Here is a 17,129-nt window from a genome sequence, read left to right as displayed (position 1 = left end):
GAGCAGATATTGATTCAAGTCCTTAAAATACATCACCACAAACATTAAAATGATGGTGATTTCAATAAAAAATAAATACCACCCTGGAGAAGGCAGACAGGGCAAAGGTTGGAGTGCATGGAAGTGAAGCAAGACCTTCAGGATCAGTCACTGATGTGGGGTTTGCTCGCTTTACCCTCAGGCCGCTCATTCTCTACTAATCCACAGGCACAGGCATCTTTCTGTGTAAACCGGGGGTTGGCGAATGACAAGACTGGACCGTATCAGGCCCACTGCCTGTTCCTGCAAAAGAAGTTCTAACTGAGCTACTATCACATCCACTCAGCTGTGTATTGTCTATGGCGGCTTTTTGTGCTGCAAGGCAGAACTGAGTAGCTGCAACAGAGACCTGTGGCCTGCAGAACTGAAAAATCTTTACTATCTGGCCCTTTGCCGAAAAACTTTGCTTATCTCTGGCTTAAACAATCATCGCCACCATTTTCAAATTTGAATTGCCTGAAATTCTGAAGAAAGTGTTTTTTTTTTTAGCTTTTAGAAGAAGTGGACCTTGCCACTGAGCTGAAGGTGAGCAGGGAAAAGCTAGGATTTACCAGTTGAGTTTCAGGAGGAATTTTTTTTTTTTTTAATGGAGACAGAGGCTTGTTCTATCATCCAGCCTGGAGTGCAGTGGCATGATCTCAGCTCACTGCAGCCTCTGCCTTCCAGGCTCAAGTGATCTCCCACCTCAGCCTCCCGAATGCCTGGGACCACAGGCATGAGCCACTATGCCATGCTAATTGTTACACTGTTTCTAGAGATGGGGTTTCGCCATGTTACCCAGGCTGGTCTTGAACTTCTGGATTTCAGTGAGCCACTCTCCTTGGCCTCCCAAAGTGCTGGGAATACAGGAGTGAGCCACTGCACACGGCCATCTAGAGGTCATTTTTAATGGCAGCTACTTGGGAACCAGTAACTTTAATGTCCACAGACAATAGCAAAGGAAAGAGTTGTGAGGGGCCTTCTCACAGTCACATTCATTGTGTGGCATTTGGGAAGATGACAGCCCCTATCTGTCAATGACAGTAAGGGGGTCTCCACAGCCACGCCACCTTCGGCATTAAGAGTGATCATTAGTTCCACTTTACAAATGAGTACCCGAGGCCAAGACTTACCTGAGGACCCTGACTGAGTAAGGGACAGAGACGACCGGGTCGATGTGACTCTCAAAGCCACTCTGCCAAGATTGTAGATGCTCTCAGATTTCTGTAGGGTGGAAGCTGAAGACCCACACACCTTGTACCTGGAGTGGGGAGCCCGCAAGTTTACCATCCATTTCTTATCCCCATTCTCTGGAATCTGGAACCTGATTCCAATGACAATAACTCATTTCCACTTCCCTGGGGAGTTCCAGTCCCTACCTCTCTCCTATCTCTCAACCTGTGAATACGCCCCAGCCTAAGCTCTCTGCAGCCATATCTTTTCAGGAATGCGGTCAAACAAATGTTTAAGAGGAGCAGACTGAGAATGCTTCTCTGCCAGAGCCCGCAGTCCAGAGGCTAAACACTCAAACTTGAAAACCAATTCCAAGTCCACGTCCTGTCTTTGGAGAAAGCACACTGGCCCACGTCACCATGACCACTGCCTGCTAACTGGGCTTCTTTCGCCCATTCTTGCCTTCCCTATATAATGTCTACGCAGAGGCCTGAGTGCTCTTTCAAAAAATTAATCAAGTAATTCTCCAGCCAAAATCGACCACTGGTTTCTCATTTCTAGTAGAACGAAATCTTCAGCATGGCCAACCAGCACCTTTCCAGAGCACCTCCATCAATCTCTCAAACCATCCACTCCTCTCCCCGTCACTCTCTCTGGTTTACCACATTGGTCCTCTGATAATGCCTCAACTGATCCAAATGAATCCCACTGTAGGGGCTCAGGACCTGCTGTTCCTGCAGCCCAGAATGCCCTTCCCTGGGTCTTTTCAGGGCTCTACTTCCTTTTTACCACTTGGATCTCTGCTCAGAGGTCATCCTTGACCACTCAGGGCTATGCTGTCCTTCTGCTCCTCAACTCTAGCAATGAAGGCTACTTAAAGGTATGTATTTGTCTACTGGCATAGTCTCAAGCTCTCCCACTAGAACGCAAACCCAAGAGAAGAGAAGTGTCTTGACCTGTGTTCTACTCCTGAAGCCTAGTCTGGTGCCTCTTCCAGAGTGGGCATTCCATACATGTTTCTTCAGTATCTTCAAATGCAAGAAATTCAACTTTTTCAAAGCAATTCCTAGAGGGAATGTCACTGTTCATAAAGAAACAGCTTCCCAAGTAGCCCCATATTTCCTTCACTCAATTCCACCAAAGGCTACTCTGCACCTTTCCCCCAAATCACAGCAAAACTGAGCAATACCCACAGGAGACCCCCACTCCAAAAAATTAGTTCATACCAGCTTTAAGAGTAAAGTAATTCAAAACATGAAAATTTATTCTAAGTTGTATCTTAACATACGAGATCTCAGCTTTAGATGAATTTTAATGTTTACAAGTGCAAAAGCAAATAAATATTTACCAGTTGCTTTTTTTTTTTGCACTCTTATAACTCCACAACAGCTTAGACGCAAAAAAAATTGTTGCTAAACATCTTGTAGTCTGGCAAAATGAAGATTTCTTATTAAGAAAAGCCCTCACAACAATAACAACCCTTCATGCTTATGGCTCCCTTGCAGAAACTATCAGGATGGTTCATTAAGATTGGAGCATATGACAGAGCAACAAAATTGCCTCCAGTAGGGGTGAGACGAGGATCTCATGCCCTGGCCTCACTGTCTGTACACTGACTCATTCCCACAGCAATGGGAGCTCTGGGAGAGGAGGCCATATTTCTTGGGCAGGACCACAGGCTGCTGCCAGCTCTCCCCACGCTGAAGCTTTTTGTTCTGCAGGTTTTCATGAATGTGTCACTTCTCCAGAGTGGCCTTTCTTAGTTAAGGCAGGTCCCTATGCTCTCCATAATTCTCTTGGACAATATCCTGTTTATTTCCTCTATTACCATTTCACTTTCAGAAACTTCAGTTAGCTAGTTTTTCCGGCTTGCCAGTTAACCATGTAGCTTGCCGGCTTTCTCACGTTCCTGCTACCTAACTTCTGGGCATATGCTCCAGCTAGCTGCTCTGTCATCTCTCTGCCTTCCCCTTTCCACTTTCTAGGCAGGGACCAGGCTCCCCTGGGACAGCACCCTGCCCAGTGCCTGGCACCAAACTAGCCATTTATAGATACATGATATAATGAACATGGAATGAAATCTTAATAAGTAAATTCTTAAAACCTCTAGCTTTTTAGTTCATTTATTTCAGTCTTTGGAGCTATTCTGAGTCAAGAAAACAAATATCAAAGACTTACTCCAGCCTAAGAGAGTAGGCTTTTGGAGTAAAACAGGGAAGCGCGCACACACACACACACACACAGACACACACACACACACACACACAGACACACACACAGGCACACACACACGCACGCACACACGTGTGCACCTTTTCCATGATGGACATACATAATTCTAAGAATATTAAGTACTTTCTGAAGCTTCACCTCCTACTCCCAGTTTTTGGAAAAAAGCTACGACTGTTCACAGCAGCGGGTACCCTCAGGAAAGACCTGAACGACTTACCTGGATTAACAGTGATAAATCTGCTATCTTCAGAAAATCGGTCCCCGCGGGACACAGGCTTTTTAGATGGCATCTCTGGCCTCTTGGGATCACTCCCTGCATACTGCTCCTCTGTGGCGGTGGGGGGCACTTGGGTGGAGGTGACTGCATCAGGGTCCAGGCCTGGGCCGGCATCCCTCCTCCCGCCCGTCTGGTCTGTGGGGACGGCAATGCGGTCCTGCTCATGCCCAGGTATAGTCTGATGCCCCCCCTCGGCAGTCCTGTTAGGAGACAAGGGTGCAGGGCTGGGCTCCATCTGGTTCCGCTCCTCGGCAGCGCGGGTCACCCCGCTCTTCTCCTTCTTTTCGGAGTCCTTCTCTCCATCCTCCTCGTGCTCCCGCTCTCCGTCCTCACTCTCGCTTTTCTCATCCTTCTCTCCTTCCTCCGTGCCCTCGCTGTCCTTGGTTGGTGACGAATCACCATCTGGCCCTGGCGAAGCCAAGGCCTCTGTGGCGGCGAGGACTGGCCTAGCCGCCTGCTTGCTGGCAGAGGCGGCTGTGGGGAGGCGCGTGGGCCACACGGTGCTGGGGAAGGAGGAGATGCCACCACCGCCGAACCCCAGGCCGGCAAGGAGTGTGCTGGTGACCACCGAGGCCACTGTGGCCTGGCTGCCACTGGAGGAGGGGCCCATCCCAGTCGCCATGGACACAAATGAGAAGGGGATGCCAGAGGACGTCCAGGTAGAAGACCCCGAGCTGATGGGGGCCATGTCGGCTGAAGAGGCAGGAGATGCTGTGGGCTGGGAAAGGTCACCCGGCAAGGGTGGAAAAGAGGCAGAAGAAAAAGCAGAGAAGCATCAGTAATTAAGGTTGGGGATGAGGCTCTGCTTGTCACCCTCTGAGGGTTTCACTCATCTACGCTATGTAGTTTTCCAGTATAAGGCGTAAAGTTGACATTAGGTGGTCCATGGGTGACCAACTTTTATTTTAATGGATTTATAATAATTGTGAACATGTTAAAAAGCATAACTAGTGAATCCAACTCAGCTTTACACCAATATTACCCAAGATGAGGCCGAGTGCCAAAAAACGTTAGAAACGTTAAAGCTGACTTAAACAAGAAAGAAGTCATGGACTGGAAACATCAGATGATCATCTGTTCTTGAGGTGATGAGAGGCAGAAGACCTTTGGTTTTATGTATATCATTGATACTTGAGGAGATACTCTGCTCTAGGTTTGAAAAGATACTGGGTGATCCAGTCCAACCCCACTGTCTTCCAGTGAGGAGGGTGGAGCAAAAGGGAAAGCAGCCTGCCCGGGTGTGCAGTGATGGGGTCAGAGGCCATGCTATGCACTGCATGCTCTGGGCACTGGTTACATTTCTGCATGTCCATCATGGACACTGTAGAGTCAGTTTACCTGTCAGTCTCTAGGTTTAGCCAGAGAAAATCTGAGCCCATACAAATGACAACAGCATCAAGAATAACAAGAACTCCTGGCCAGGCGCGGTGGCTCACACCTGTAATCCCAGCACTTTGGGAGGCAGAGGCGGGTGAATCACGAGGTCAAGAGATTGAGACCATCCTGGTCAACATGGTGAAACCGCGTCTCTACTAAAAATACAAAAAATCAGCTGGGCATGGTGGCGTATGTCTGTAATCCCAGCTGTTCAGGAGGCTGAGGCAGGAGAATTGCCTGAACCCAGGAGGCGGAGGTTGTGGTGAGCCGAGATCGCGCCATTGCACTCCAGCCTGGGTAACAAGAGCGAAACTCTGTCTCAAAAAAAAAAAAAAAAAAAAATAACAAGAACTCCAGTTAACAAGTGCCAGCTGTCCTAGGGCTTTCCATGCTGGAGGCAGGCATGATCATCACCCCATTTTGCAGGTGAGGAAACTGAGGCACAGAGATGTTAAAGAGCTTACACAAGGTGCATGGCCTGGAAGGGACAAGTGCAGGGCTGCCTGGGTCCAAGACTTGGCTCGTTCTTACCACCATACTAAACTGGGGCTCAGATTTGGGGGTTTTACTCATATAAGGTATCTTAGGAAAACGAGAAGTGCTGCTCTAAGCTATTAGTCTAATTTTAGCTTGCTCTCTGGGTGATGCTGGACACATGACTTTAACTCACTGAGCCTCGGTTTCCTCATCTTCAAAATGGGAATAATAGTTACACTGACTTTGTGGGTTGCCTGGAGAAGTAATAAAATAATCTGTGCCTGAAACCCTGGATGAGCTTAGTGAATTTTAGGCTATTATTATCATCACCACTGTGACTAGTATTTTAATTATTCATTATACCAACCAGGACTGGGGAAAACTAAGATATTAAATCAGGTTCCAGAAATTTTCAGATCCATATAACTTTAGGCAAGTGACAATCTGAATTTGAGCATATGTCAAATGAAAGGGTTGGAACAGATTTAACCCCTTTGCGGTCCTGCATTGTACAAATCATAAATAAAAATATGAAGAATTTTTACCCTCACAAAATTATACAATATAACCCTCTAATGCTGTTGCATAACTTGTGTTCATAAGGTACTGAATTATAAAAAGTGAATAATGTAATTTTCTTCTTTACCGCAACCTCTTTACATTGAGCAGTTTAATAACATTATACTGCCACCTCGTGGCAACAGTTTTAAATGCATGCAAATTAACAACCGGCCACCACAAAGCAATTTACCATTCTCTACTTACCACTCCTGTTTTCACTATTCTGGTCCCTTGGAATATTCGAGTGGTATTAGCTGAGAAACAAAGAGATTACATTTAAGCAATTTTGAAAAAAATTGAGAAAAAAATTACACAAAGCATTTTTTTTGTGGCTCCAACAAGACATTCCTTATGAACACAAATCTGAATTACAGATAATTTTCACGTGTCAAAATATTATTCTGTAGATGTTTTTCCAGCCATTTAAAAATGTAAAATGCTTCTTGGCTTGTTAGTCACATGAAAACATGCAGAGAGCTAGATTTGGTCTGTGGGCAGTAGCATGCTGACCCCTGTCTTAAGCTATTAGTTAAAAAATTGTTTTTTAATTTTTGTTGTTTTCTGTTTCATTGAGGTAAAACTTACAGTAAAATGAGTAAGATTTAGGTGTATAGTTAAATGAATTTTGCATATGTAAACACCTGTGTAACCACTCCCCATGGTAAGATAAAGACATTCCCCAGTGCTTTGCTGGAGAAAAGGTGTGCCTGTCCCCTCATCTATCAATATCCACCCCCACCCCCAAAGCTAACCACTCTTTGGGCCTCTGTCAGTTTTATGTGTATTTGAACTTCATTTAAATGGAATCATATTACACCATTGTTCCTCCTCTATTATCTTTTTGGTCATGATTTCTTCTCCTTTTTGTGATTCTAATTACACGTCCTTAACTTTTTGTTTACCTTAAACTGGTACTTTCACCACTCCTTAAAAATGTGAGAACTGTACAATAATTTAACTCTATTTGCCCACCTTACCTTTTGCGTGCTGTTACAGTATTATTCCTACCATATTTTAAAATCCTGTGAGATACTGCCAATTGTTCTAAATGGTCCAGTGATTTTATATTAACCATATATTACCCTTTCTGGTGTTCATCTCTTCCTGTAGCTCTGTTTCCTATGTGTTATGATTATACAATATAACTTAGAAAACATTTATTAAGATTATGGTAAAATACATGACACAATTTATCATCTTAACAATTTAAAAGCTTACCATCTTAACCTTTTTTTTTTTTTTTTTTTTTTTTTTTGAGATGGAGTTTTGCTCTGTCGCCAGGTTGGAATGCAGTGGTGCGATCTCAGCTCACTGCAATCTCCGCCTCCTAGATTCAAGCAATTCTCCTGCCTCTCAGCCTCCCAAGTAGCTGGGCCTACAGGCGTGTGCCACCATGCCCAACTAATTTTTATATATTTTTTAGTAGAAACATCGCCATGAGACCAGGATGGTCTTCATCCCTTGACCTCATGATCTGCCGACCTCAGCCTCCCAAAGTGCTGGGATTACAGGCATGAGCCACAGCGCCCAGCCCGTCTTAACCATTTTTAAGTGTACGGTTCAGTAGTGTTAAGGTTGTTCACACTGTTGTACTACTTCTATCCATCCACAGAACTCTGTCATCTTGTAAAACTGAAACTCTATATGCATTCAAGAACCCATTTCTTCCCTCCCCCAAGCCTGGCAACCACCACAGTACTTTCTCTATGAATTTCACTGCTCTATATATAAGTGGAATCATACATATTTGTCCTTCTTTGTCTCACTGATTTTGCTAAGTGTAATGTCCTTAAGCGTCATCCACCTTGCAGCATGTGTCAGAATTCCCTTCCTTTTTGGGGCTGAATAATATTCCATTGTGTGTATACAGCACACTTCATCGCTTCATCAGTCAGTGGACGCTTGGGTTGCTTACCCCTTTTGGCTAATGCAAATAATGCTAAACACTATGACTTTTTTAAAACCCCATCAAACTTCCTGGTTCTTTCAAAAAAACAATAGTGCTATAAAAATGAAAAGCTGCCTCCTGTATGCAATGAGAGAGTAGCAAAAATGCTAGTTACCAAAATGTAACACTTGTACCTGCTGTGATTTTTATCAAAACCAGAAATGGCAAGCGACCCACATATATTTCTGTTTGTCTTGCAAGCTTTTATTTAAAAAAACAAACAAATAAAACAGAACTTGCCACCAATATTGTAAATGGTAGCTTTATCTAAAACTCCCAGTCTCTTGCTCATCTGAAAACTCACAATATTGGCAAAACTGGGCTCACCTTCCAGGAGGGCATCATTCAGCTGGGGCTGACTCTCTGTCACCCCCCTTTAGGTGGCCACATGGTCTCCAAATTCCCGCTGATAGCACTCCCCTCATTTGTATTTGCCCCCTGCCTGGCCCCATGGGCATTGGAGTTTGCAACCCTGACCTCATGATACATCCATTTTGCACAGCTACAAAGTCCAATGCGTGTAGAGACAGATGTGAAAAAACGACCCATCTAAATAAAATAACCCTTTAGGTCCTAGATCAAATAAGGCAGCAAAGAAAGCAAATAACAGGGGTCTCACCCAGCCTAAATATAGCCTCCCATGATCACTGAGCTGCCCGAAGAGTAATACTTCACACTTCAGACAGGTGTGCATGCCTCCCCTCGTTAAGACAGGAAAAAAGGTTCCCAGGAGGAACTACTTAACCTGCCCTTTAAAAGGGGCTCTAATTAAGGCCAAAAAACAGAACAGCCACTCCATCAGCATGTAGCTTTCCACTGGTCCTGAACAATCTCCACTGGGGTCAGTGATAGCCCTGGTGACTAGAAGCTTCTACAGAACCTTTCAGATCAGGAGTGTTTAACCTAGGGTCCTTGCCTAATGGGATTTTCCTAAGCTTTCACTGCAATGGTGCCCTTTTTTCCGCTATGCATGTAGGCAACCAATCCCAACTGCATTAGCAGGACCTGCAGCGTTGTGTCTGATTGAAATTTTAGACATTTTCATACTGCCTTAGAGTTGTTGTAGCTGTTTTGGAATATGATCGATGTTCATCACTACTCAGAAATCATGGGAGCTAACACACCAGCCACTTGTCATTGAATACCTTAATTTTTAAAAGCACATATATTATTATATCCCAAATGTGTTTAAAATATTTTGACAGCTGTATTGAATATAATTGGTTCTTTTCCTATGTATTTTATTTATTTATCTGAAGCCATTCTGAGAGAGGATCCATGGGTTTTGCCAGGGACAGGTCTGTGGCTCAAAGAAGGAGCTTATCAACTCCCATTTTCTATGACTGTTGAGAATTGCAAAAGGGCTTTGAATACCTAATCAGTATGTTCAACCTTTTGTGGAAGACTGTGGGTATTTGATAATTTTTACCCTTTGGGGTGGGCCATTGCTGTGTGCTAATGAATGGGCTTTGCAATAAGAAAACCCAACTCAGCTTATTAGCAGAGGTTTTCTGAAGTCACCTGCACCCAAGCCATCATTTCCCTGTTTGTAAAATAACCCCTACTGCACCAGCTGCTGTAAAGTGAAATCAGATGAAATAACTTATGTAAAAATGCTGTGTCACCGTGAGCCATTCTGCAAACATTGCTTGCTATTATTATTGCTATATTTTCCACAGTAAGGTAAACATATTTATTGTAATATTACATAGAAACCTAAATAGTGTTATAAATTTATTATGAAGAAACCAAATTATTCTGAAAAAGGAGCTATCTTTTTCTTGCCCTTTTAACACTTTTTTTTTTTGAGACAGAGTCTTGCTGTCACCCAGGCTCAAATGCAGTGGTGCAATCATAGCTCACTGCAGCCTCGACCTCCTGGGCTCCACTGATCCTCCTGCCTCAGCATCTTGAGTAGCTAGGCCTACAGGCATATGTCACTGTACCTGGCCTTTTTTTTTAAAGTTTTTGTAGAGACTGGATCTCACTGTGTTGCCCAGGCTTGCCTTGTACTGCTGACTACAAACAATCCTCCTGCTTCAGCTTCCCAGAGTGCTGGGATTACAGGTACGAGCCACTGCACCTGGTCTAAAATGTAAGCCTTAACAGTTGATTCATTTTGTACACTGGCCTCTACTGCTTATCAGCTCCTCCCTGGCTCACTGGAAAAAGGTCAGCTTTAAGATTGAATGTTTTATATTCCCTGCTTGGATGTTGTAAGGGAAGATGCTCAACCCATTGTGGGGAGGTATAAAGAAAGGATCTTGCCCCCTATCAACACAGAGAGATAAACACCAATACAGTAATGAGTAAACTCACATCTACCTCTGAGCAAAGCAAATCTGCAGACGGGGAGACACTGGCCGTTTTCAGCAAGTCATCATGATCAGACATTTAAAATATTCCATGCGATGAACTGATTAGCTGACAGAGCCTTTCTGAATTACATTACATTATAAACATTTAATTTTTCAAAGTCCATGCAGAAGCCAGGGAGCTCTGGGGCCTATTAATCAGGTAAGGCAGTTCTGCAGATTCTAGGCTCTTGGATGGAGCACATGGGAGGCCTAATCATGATTTATGTGTCCAAAGTTCCAGGGACCCGGCCCCAGCAAGCTCCCAGTCTGGCTTCCTTCATTCTCCCTATGCTGGCACAGACCTGGCCTTGGCCTACAGTCCTTCTTCAACAAAGGGAAAGGAACCAATACATTCAGGGTAAAGGTGGACACAGGGAGCGTGATTTATTTATGAAAAAAATGCAGCTGTGCTCATTTCCATTAGTTTAAATGGAAGGATGAGATCAACGTGAACATTAGCAAAGAATATTTAAATACTAAATGCAAAATCTGCAAGTCAGGAATTGGAGGAAATCTATGCTGGAGGGCTTCTTATCCTAGGTTTGTTATTTATTATTTTTATATGCTAATGCTAAGTGGGGGATTGATACATAGAGCCAGTAACTGGCAACTATGTGAATGACTTAACATGCATTCTTTTTTTCTTTTTTTGCTTTTTGAGATGAAGTCTCACTCTTGTCCCCCAGGCTGGAGTGCAATGGCGCCATATTGGATCACTGCAACCTTTGCCTTCCAGATTCAACCCATACTCCTGCCTCAGCCTCCGAAGGAGCTGGGATTACAGGCGCCTGCCACCACCCCTGCCTAATTTTTGTATTTTTAGTAGAGGCCGGGTTTTACCATATTGGCCAGGCTGGTCTCAAACTCCTGACCTCAGGTGATCTGCCTGCCTCAGCCTCTGAAAGTACTGGGATTACAGGCATCAGCCACCGAGCTTGGCCTACCCATGTCATTCCGCAAAGACCCTGTGAGGTAGGTACTACGGATACTGCTACTTTTTGGATTGGGAAACTCCAGGTTCAAGCAGTTAAGAAACATTCTCAGAGTTGCGCGGTATCTAAGAGGCAGCCAGGACTCAGACCAGAGGTCCTCACTCCAGAATACTTTACGGTGCATGCCAGTCCCCAGGGCCATCTTGTGAAAGCTCAGATTGCTGGATAATGCTCCGCAGCCCCAGGTGAGATTCTGATGCAGTTGGTCTGAGAGAGGCCCCTGAATGTGTACTTCTCAAATGAGGCTTCTAGGGTATCTGCTGCTGCTGCTGCTGGTCCACAACTCTCACACCTTACTGGGTCCCCGAAGCTGTATGCAAAATTCTGGCACTTTGTAGGGAAAATGTCCAAACCTTTATCAGATCCATAACTCACAAAGGGTTCACCACTGACCTGGTTACCCTGGAGTGGGCTTCTTATTTTACAGATAAGTTTTCCCTTAGGGAAACCTAAGGACATGATCAAAGAGGACCTCAGGCTGGCAAAGCAGAGTCCAGCACCCTGGTCCCTACTTCCATGCTGGTCTCAGTGCCTATCATAAAACCAAATCAGCAAACTACAGCCCATGGCTACGGCCCACGGCTGCGTAAATAATACTGGAACCAGGACCAGGTTTAGGTTGGAGCAACTAAGACAGACTGTATCCTATCTGTCTCTACTTAAAATCAGGTATTTTATTCATGAGATTTTTTACATTGATTTTACTTTTTAAAAAATCTCATTAAAATCTTATGTCTCTTGAGCACTGAGAATTTTTTGGTGCTCCTTAAAATTTTGAGCGAAAGCAAATGTCCCACTTGCTTCACCCTCGTTCTGACCCTGGACCTTTCTGTTAGTCCCTAAATCATCAGGACCATGTATCTAGATCCCAGGAATCTCAGGGACCGTCTGTGTGGCTTGCAAGTCGGGAGGGTGAGGCATCGTTGTTTGGAGCTGCAGTTTTTGAGAGAACAGCTGACTCCATCACGTTAGAAAGACAGAGAGGATATTTGACAGTTCAACTTGGAGGTGATTTTGTGATCTGACCCGGCGCTAGACAACGACTGACAGAAAGGCCTGAGTACTTGGTTCCCCATAGTTGGAAAAAAAAAAAAAAATCAAAAAATGCCTTGTTTTTTCTCCCCTCTTCTGACTAATACAACCTCCAACCTAAAAGACAGATGTAAATTACTAGGGCTTTCCGCATAGGCTTGAAAACCCTGCACCAACTCTTTGGCCAGGCTTGTTGTATTCTGCCCAAGCACCTGAGCAAGGAGAAGCGGAGAAAGCACCAGGAGCCAGTCTCAGCGGCGCTCCGGGCCGCAGGACGGGAAGCCAGCCTCACCTTGAAACAGCATCGTCTGGCTGAAGTCGCTGCGCATGTCATCCCGACACACGGCCTGGACTCGGAACAGGTAAAGGCTGTCGGGTGAGACGTGGCTAATGGTGGCTTTCTGCGGGAAAAGAAGGAAAAGGCAGTGAGTTAGATTTGAAGATCAGGGCACCCTTTGCATTCTAAAGCTGAACGTGGGTGCCCCAGCAAAGCACGACAGCCGTGATGCTTCCCTACTGACTGAAGGCTCACTTTGGAAGGAAGGATTGCTCAAACGTGGCCTGGGAATCTCCTTTTATGAACTTCCCTGTTTCAGCACTAAAATGTGCAGGACACAGGAAAGAATAACATTATTATTATTATTATTATTATTTTGAGACAGAGTCTTGCTGTCACCAGGCTGAAGTGCAGTGACTCGATCTCAGCTCACTGTAACCTCTGCTCCCAGTTCAAGCAATTCTCCCGTCTCAGCCTCCAGAGGAGCTGGGACTATAGGCGCCGGCCACCAGGCCTAGCTAATTTTTGTATTTTTAGTAGAGATGGGGTTTCACCTTGTTGGCCAGGCTGGTCTCGAACTCCTGACCTGAGGTGATCCACCCACCCTGGCCTCCCAAAGTGTTGGGATTATAGGCGTGAACCACCATGCCCAGCCAACATTATTCTTTTTTTCTTTCCTTTTTTTTTTTTTTTTGAGACGGAGTTTCGCTCTTGTTAGCCAGGCTGGAGTGCAATGGCGCGATCTCGGCTCACCACAACCTCCGCCTCCTGGGTTCAGGCAATTCTCCTGCCTCAGCCTCCCGAGCAGCTGGGATTACAGGCACGCACCACTGTGCCCAGCTAATTTTTTTGTAATTTTAGTAAAGACGGGGTTTCACCATGTTGACCAAGATGGTCTCGATCTGTTGACCTCGTGATCCACCCGCCTCGGCCTCCCAAAGTGCTGGGATTACAGGCTTGAGCCACCGCGCCCGGCCCCAACATTATTCTTGATGATGGCTTAGAATGTGTCTTCAGCCCTCTTCATACTCAAAAGGCTTGGACTTCTGTGGTAATTCCCGTACCATAAAGTATAAATATTTATCCTAGACAGCCTCTTGAAATATCAAGTGTCCTGAATCTCCAGAGCCATGCAGTTTAGAATATCAACAAAAAAATCTCAGCAGGTCAGTTTCTTTCTTTCCTTCCCCCTCTCCTCCCCCTCTCCCTCCCTCTCTCCTCCCACTCTCCTCCCACCTCTCTGTCTCTCTCTGTCTCTCTCACTTTCTTTTGAGACAGTCTCACTCTGTCCCCTAGGCTGGAGTGCAGTGGCGTGATCTCGCTGCAGCCTCTGCCTTCAGGTTCAAGCAATTCTCCTGCCTCAGCCTCCTGAGCAGCTGGGATTACAGGCACCTACCACCATGCCCGGCTAATTTTTGTATTTTTAGTAGAGAGGGATTTCACCATGTTGGCCAGGCTGGTCTTGAACTCCTGACCTCAGGTGATCCGCCCACCTCAGCCTCCCAAAGTGTTGAGATTACAGGCATGAGCCACCACGCCCAGCCAGGTGTGTTTCTTTACAGTTTAAAGGCCTCATTGTCTTTTGATTACACAGAGTATGGTGCAAGAACACCAGGCTAGAGGGTAGAGGGCAAGGCCTCCTCATACCACTCATGAGCTGTGTTCTGAGCCAGTTATTTCAGCCTCTGCTATCTTCCGTAAAATGGGAGAGGAACAGGGACTTTACAGGTTCTTGTGAGAATTATATAACATAGGCCCGGCAAACCTTGCTCAGAAGTAGACCACACCAAGCAACAGAAAGAATGCCACTTGGCTAACGTAGGGGTGTGGGCAAACTCTGGCCCACTGTCTGCTTTTATAAATAAAGTTTTATTGGCACACAGCCATGGCCATTCATTTATGTAGGTCTGTGGCTCCCTCCACCCTATGATGGCAGGTCGAATAGTTACACGAGAGACTGCATGACCTGTAAAGCCTAAGATATTTACTATCTGGCCCTGTCCAGAAAACGTTTGCCAACCCCTGGTCAAACATCAGCCAAATCCAGGTCCCTCTTCCTTGCAGTTTCATTCCGACAGCCTTTAAAAATGAGAAAATGGAAACTACCTAAAAAGTACGCAGCACTTGCTTCCTGAAGAAACAAACAACAAAAGCAACTGATTTTCAAATACTTCCTAATGGAAGAGTCGTCTTATCATCAAAGCATGTATTCTGGGCCAAGTATAGAAGCAGCTCTGTGCACTTAACCACCGAGTGGGAGTGGGTTTTCCCGACACAGCTATTGAAAACCTCTGAACTGGTATTAAAATGTTATTGTGGCCACACCTGCTGCTGTTGCCTTGAAAGCAGCTTCCTGGTGAGAGGGGTAGGCTGGGGCTGTGCTATTTAACTTGGAGCCTCATTTATCTCGTTTGGAAAAGGTGGGCAGTTACACCTGCCCACAGGTTTGTGGTGAGGATATGGAAGGGGGACGCCCACTAAAAGATGCTGCTCCAATGAAATATATGACTTTTGGGTTTCTGGGCCACCATAGCCGTGAGTTAGAGAATAGCTTTGTTGTCACTCAGTCAGCACTCTTCACTGGTTGAGGAATTAGAAAAATTAATTTTGTGTGTCCCCAAAGAAAATAACCACTTCTAGAAATTCTTATAAGAAATAAGTTGCTGTCAATGCATGTTTTTCTCCACATCTCTCTCTTTCTCTGAAACTAATTTATGCCTCCTTCTCTAAACCTCTAACCCCATCTTCTGTTCAGAGTGAAATCTTCACTGCATCTATGCAGGGGTGTATTAGAATTCACTCCAAGCCGGTATCTATTCATCTTTGCATGTTTAATTATTTTCCACTTAGAACAAGAAACTGCTTAAGCACCTAGATGGTTTCTGCTGATTAATGCAAGCCATCTACTTCAGAAAGAGAAAAATCCCTTATGGACTTCCAGTTGTGACAAGAGAAAGGTTAAAATACATCATAACCTTGGGTGCCTTTCAATAGATTCCTCTCTGATTTCACGAAGCTCATCATTCCCTAATGTGACCCAGATAACAATGTCTAGTGGGGAAATTGAAAATATAAATGGAAATGAAGTAAAAGAATCTTCATCTAAAGAAATACGAAAAGTATTATTCTATAACTGATGGAATGGGCCCAGAGGACTCTGTACTGGGAGGGAAAAAAAGCCCTAACAGTCATTAAGAATCGCACGTGGTGCTACTGCATTTTTCATCTGAATATACAATTACCGACTTCATTATTCCAGAGACATCCTTTGATTAACAATAAACGCAAGGCTTTCTAACCCAAATGTGTCACTTTGAGTTTTTCGGCAAAGACGTAAAGACAGTAGTTGTGGAGAGTTTGCTTTTAAGGGGAAGGAGACGGCTTCTGCAAGCATCTGTTCTGGAGGGCCTTAGAGTGTTGCACGCTGAACATGTATGTAAATTTTAAGAGGAGACATTGAATTAGACATGTGCAGCTCAAAGTGAGGTCAGATAGTATAGTATTTGAGTGTCTGAGAAAAGAGACAAAACATTACACAGCTGCAGGGTTCCGGAGGTACTGGAAATGTGTAAGGCAGAACAAATGTGACAAAGTGGCAGAGACTGTGGACAGTGGTAGTGGTGACATCAGCAGCAGTAGCTCTCATAGGGGAAGAGGAGGAGGAGGATTATAATAAATAATAGTTAATATTTATACAGTTATACAGGACCTGTTGAATATTTGCACATCTCATTTAGTATTTATGATAATCCCATCAGATGAAAAGGGCCTAATTGAGGCTTTCTGTTAGTTAATAATGAAAGAAAAAGCAGTCAGTTTTAAAGGACCCAATCTAAAGGAATGAACTGGCTCTCTGAGTTGTGTAGCTGCTACGTGGAAGGTCAGGATGGTACCCAGCCAGGCTCTGTCTACTGTTCTCCTGGCATTCTCGAGCAGCCTGGCAAGGGCAGTGCCCACGCTTACCAGACAGGCAGAGAGCTGCAGCAGGCGTCCCTGTCTGCAGTATGTACCCTGAATCACAGCGTGGGGTTCCTACCAAATCTTTGTCGCTGTCCTTTGTAAACGTCTTCTCCTTCTCGTCCTCATTCTTGGTCCAGCTGTAGGAGATCATGTAGTTCATGATGGGTGGGTGGTAGATGGTCTCTGGCTGGCTCCAGGACACCTGCAGTGCCGTCTGGTTCAGAGGTTGCACCTTCATGTGGATGGGTGGAGAGCTGCAAACTGAAGAGAGAGGGGGATCAGCTCAGGGAGCTGTCAGCACAATGCACCATTCAATCCGTGCCTCTATGGGCTGCAACCTCAAAAAGTTGAAAGAGTAATACAGGAGACACCCATACTCCCTCTTCCCATGGGTCCTTTAATCATTTACCACATTGTTCTCCACCCCCCACATCCACACACACACACA

General features: G+C 45.0%; 1 protein-coding gene across 4 annotated transcripts in view; it reads right to left on the bottom strand.

The window, feature by feature from the left end:
* PTPRG (protein tyrosine phosphatase receptor type G) overlaps positions 1–17,129 on the bottom strand; it is a 766,801-nt gene that overhangs the window by 92,291 nt on the left and 657,381 nt on the right. For all 4 annotated transcript variants that reach the window (XM_002758499.6, XM_002758500.6, XM_008981938.6 and 1 more), the window contains exons 9-12: positions 16,758–16,942; positions 12,737–12,845; positions 6,320–6,369; positions 3,641–4,418 (exon numbers count right to left, since the gene is read on the bottom strand). In XM_002758499.6, coding sequence (XP_002758545.3) covers positions 3,641–4,418; positions 6,320–6,369; positions 12,737–12,845; positions 16,758–16,942 — 1,122 coding nt within the window. The remainder of the gene's footprint in view (positions 1–3,640; positions 4,419–6,319; positions 6,370–12,736; positions 12,846–16,757; positions 16,943–17,129) is intronic.

Source organism: Callithrix jacchus, chromosome 15, assembly GCF_049354715.1.
Source record: "Callithrix jacchus isolate 240 chromosome 15, calJac240_pri, whole genome shotgun sequence".
In the NCBI taxonomy this organism is placed as follows: Eukaryota; Metazoa; Chordata; class Mammalia; order Primates; family Cebidae; genus Callithrix; species Callithrix jacchus.
The sequence above is the reverse complement of the archived record's forward strand: the minus strand, read 5'-3'. Positions and strand labels throughout refer to the sequence as shown.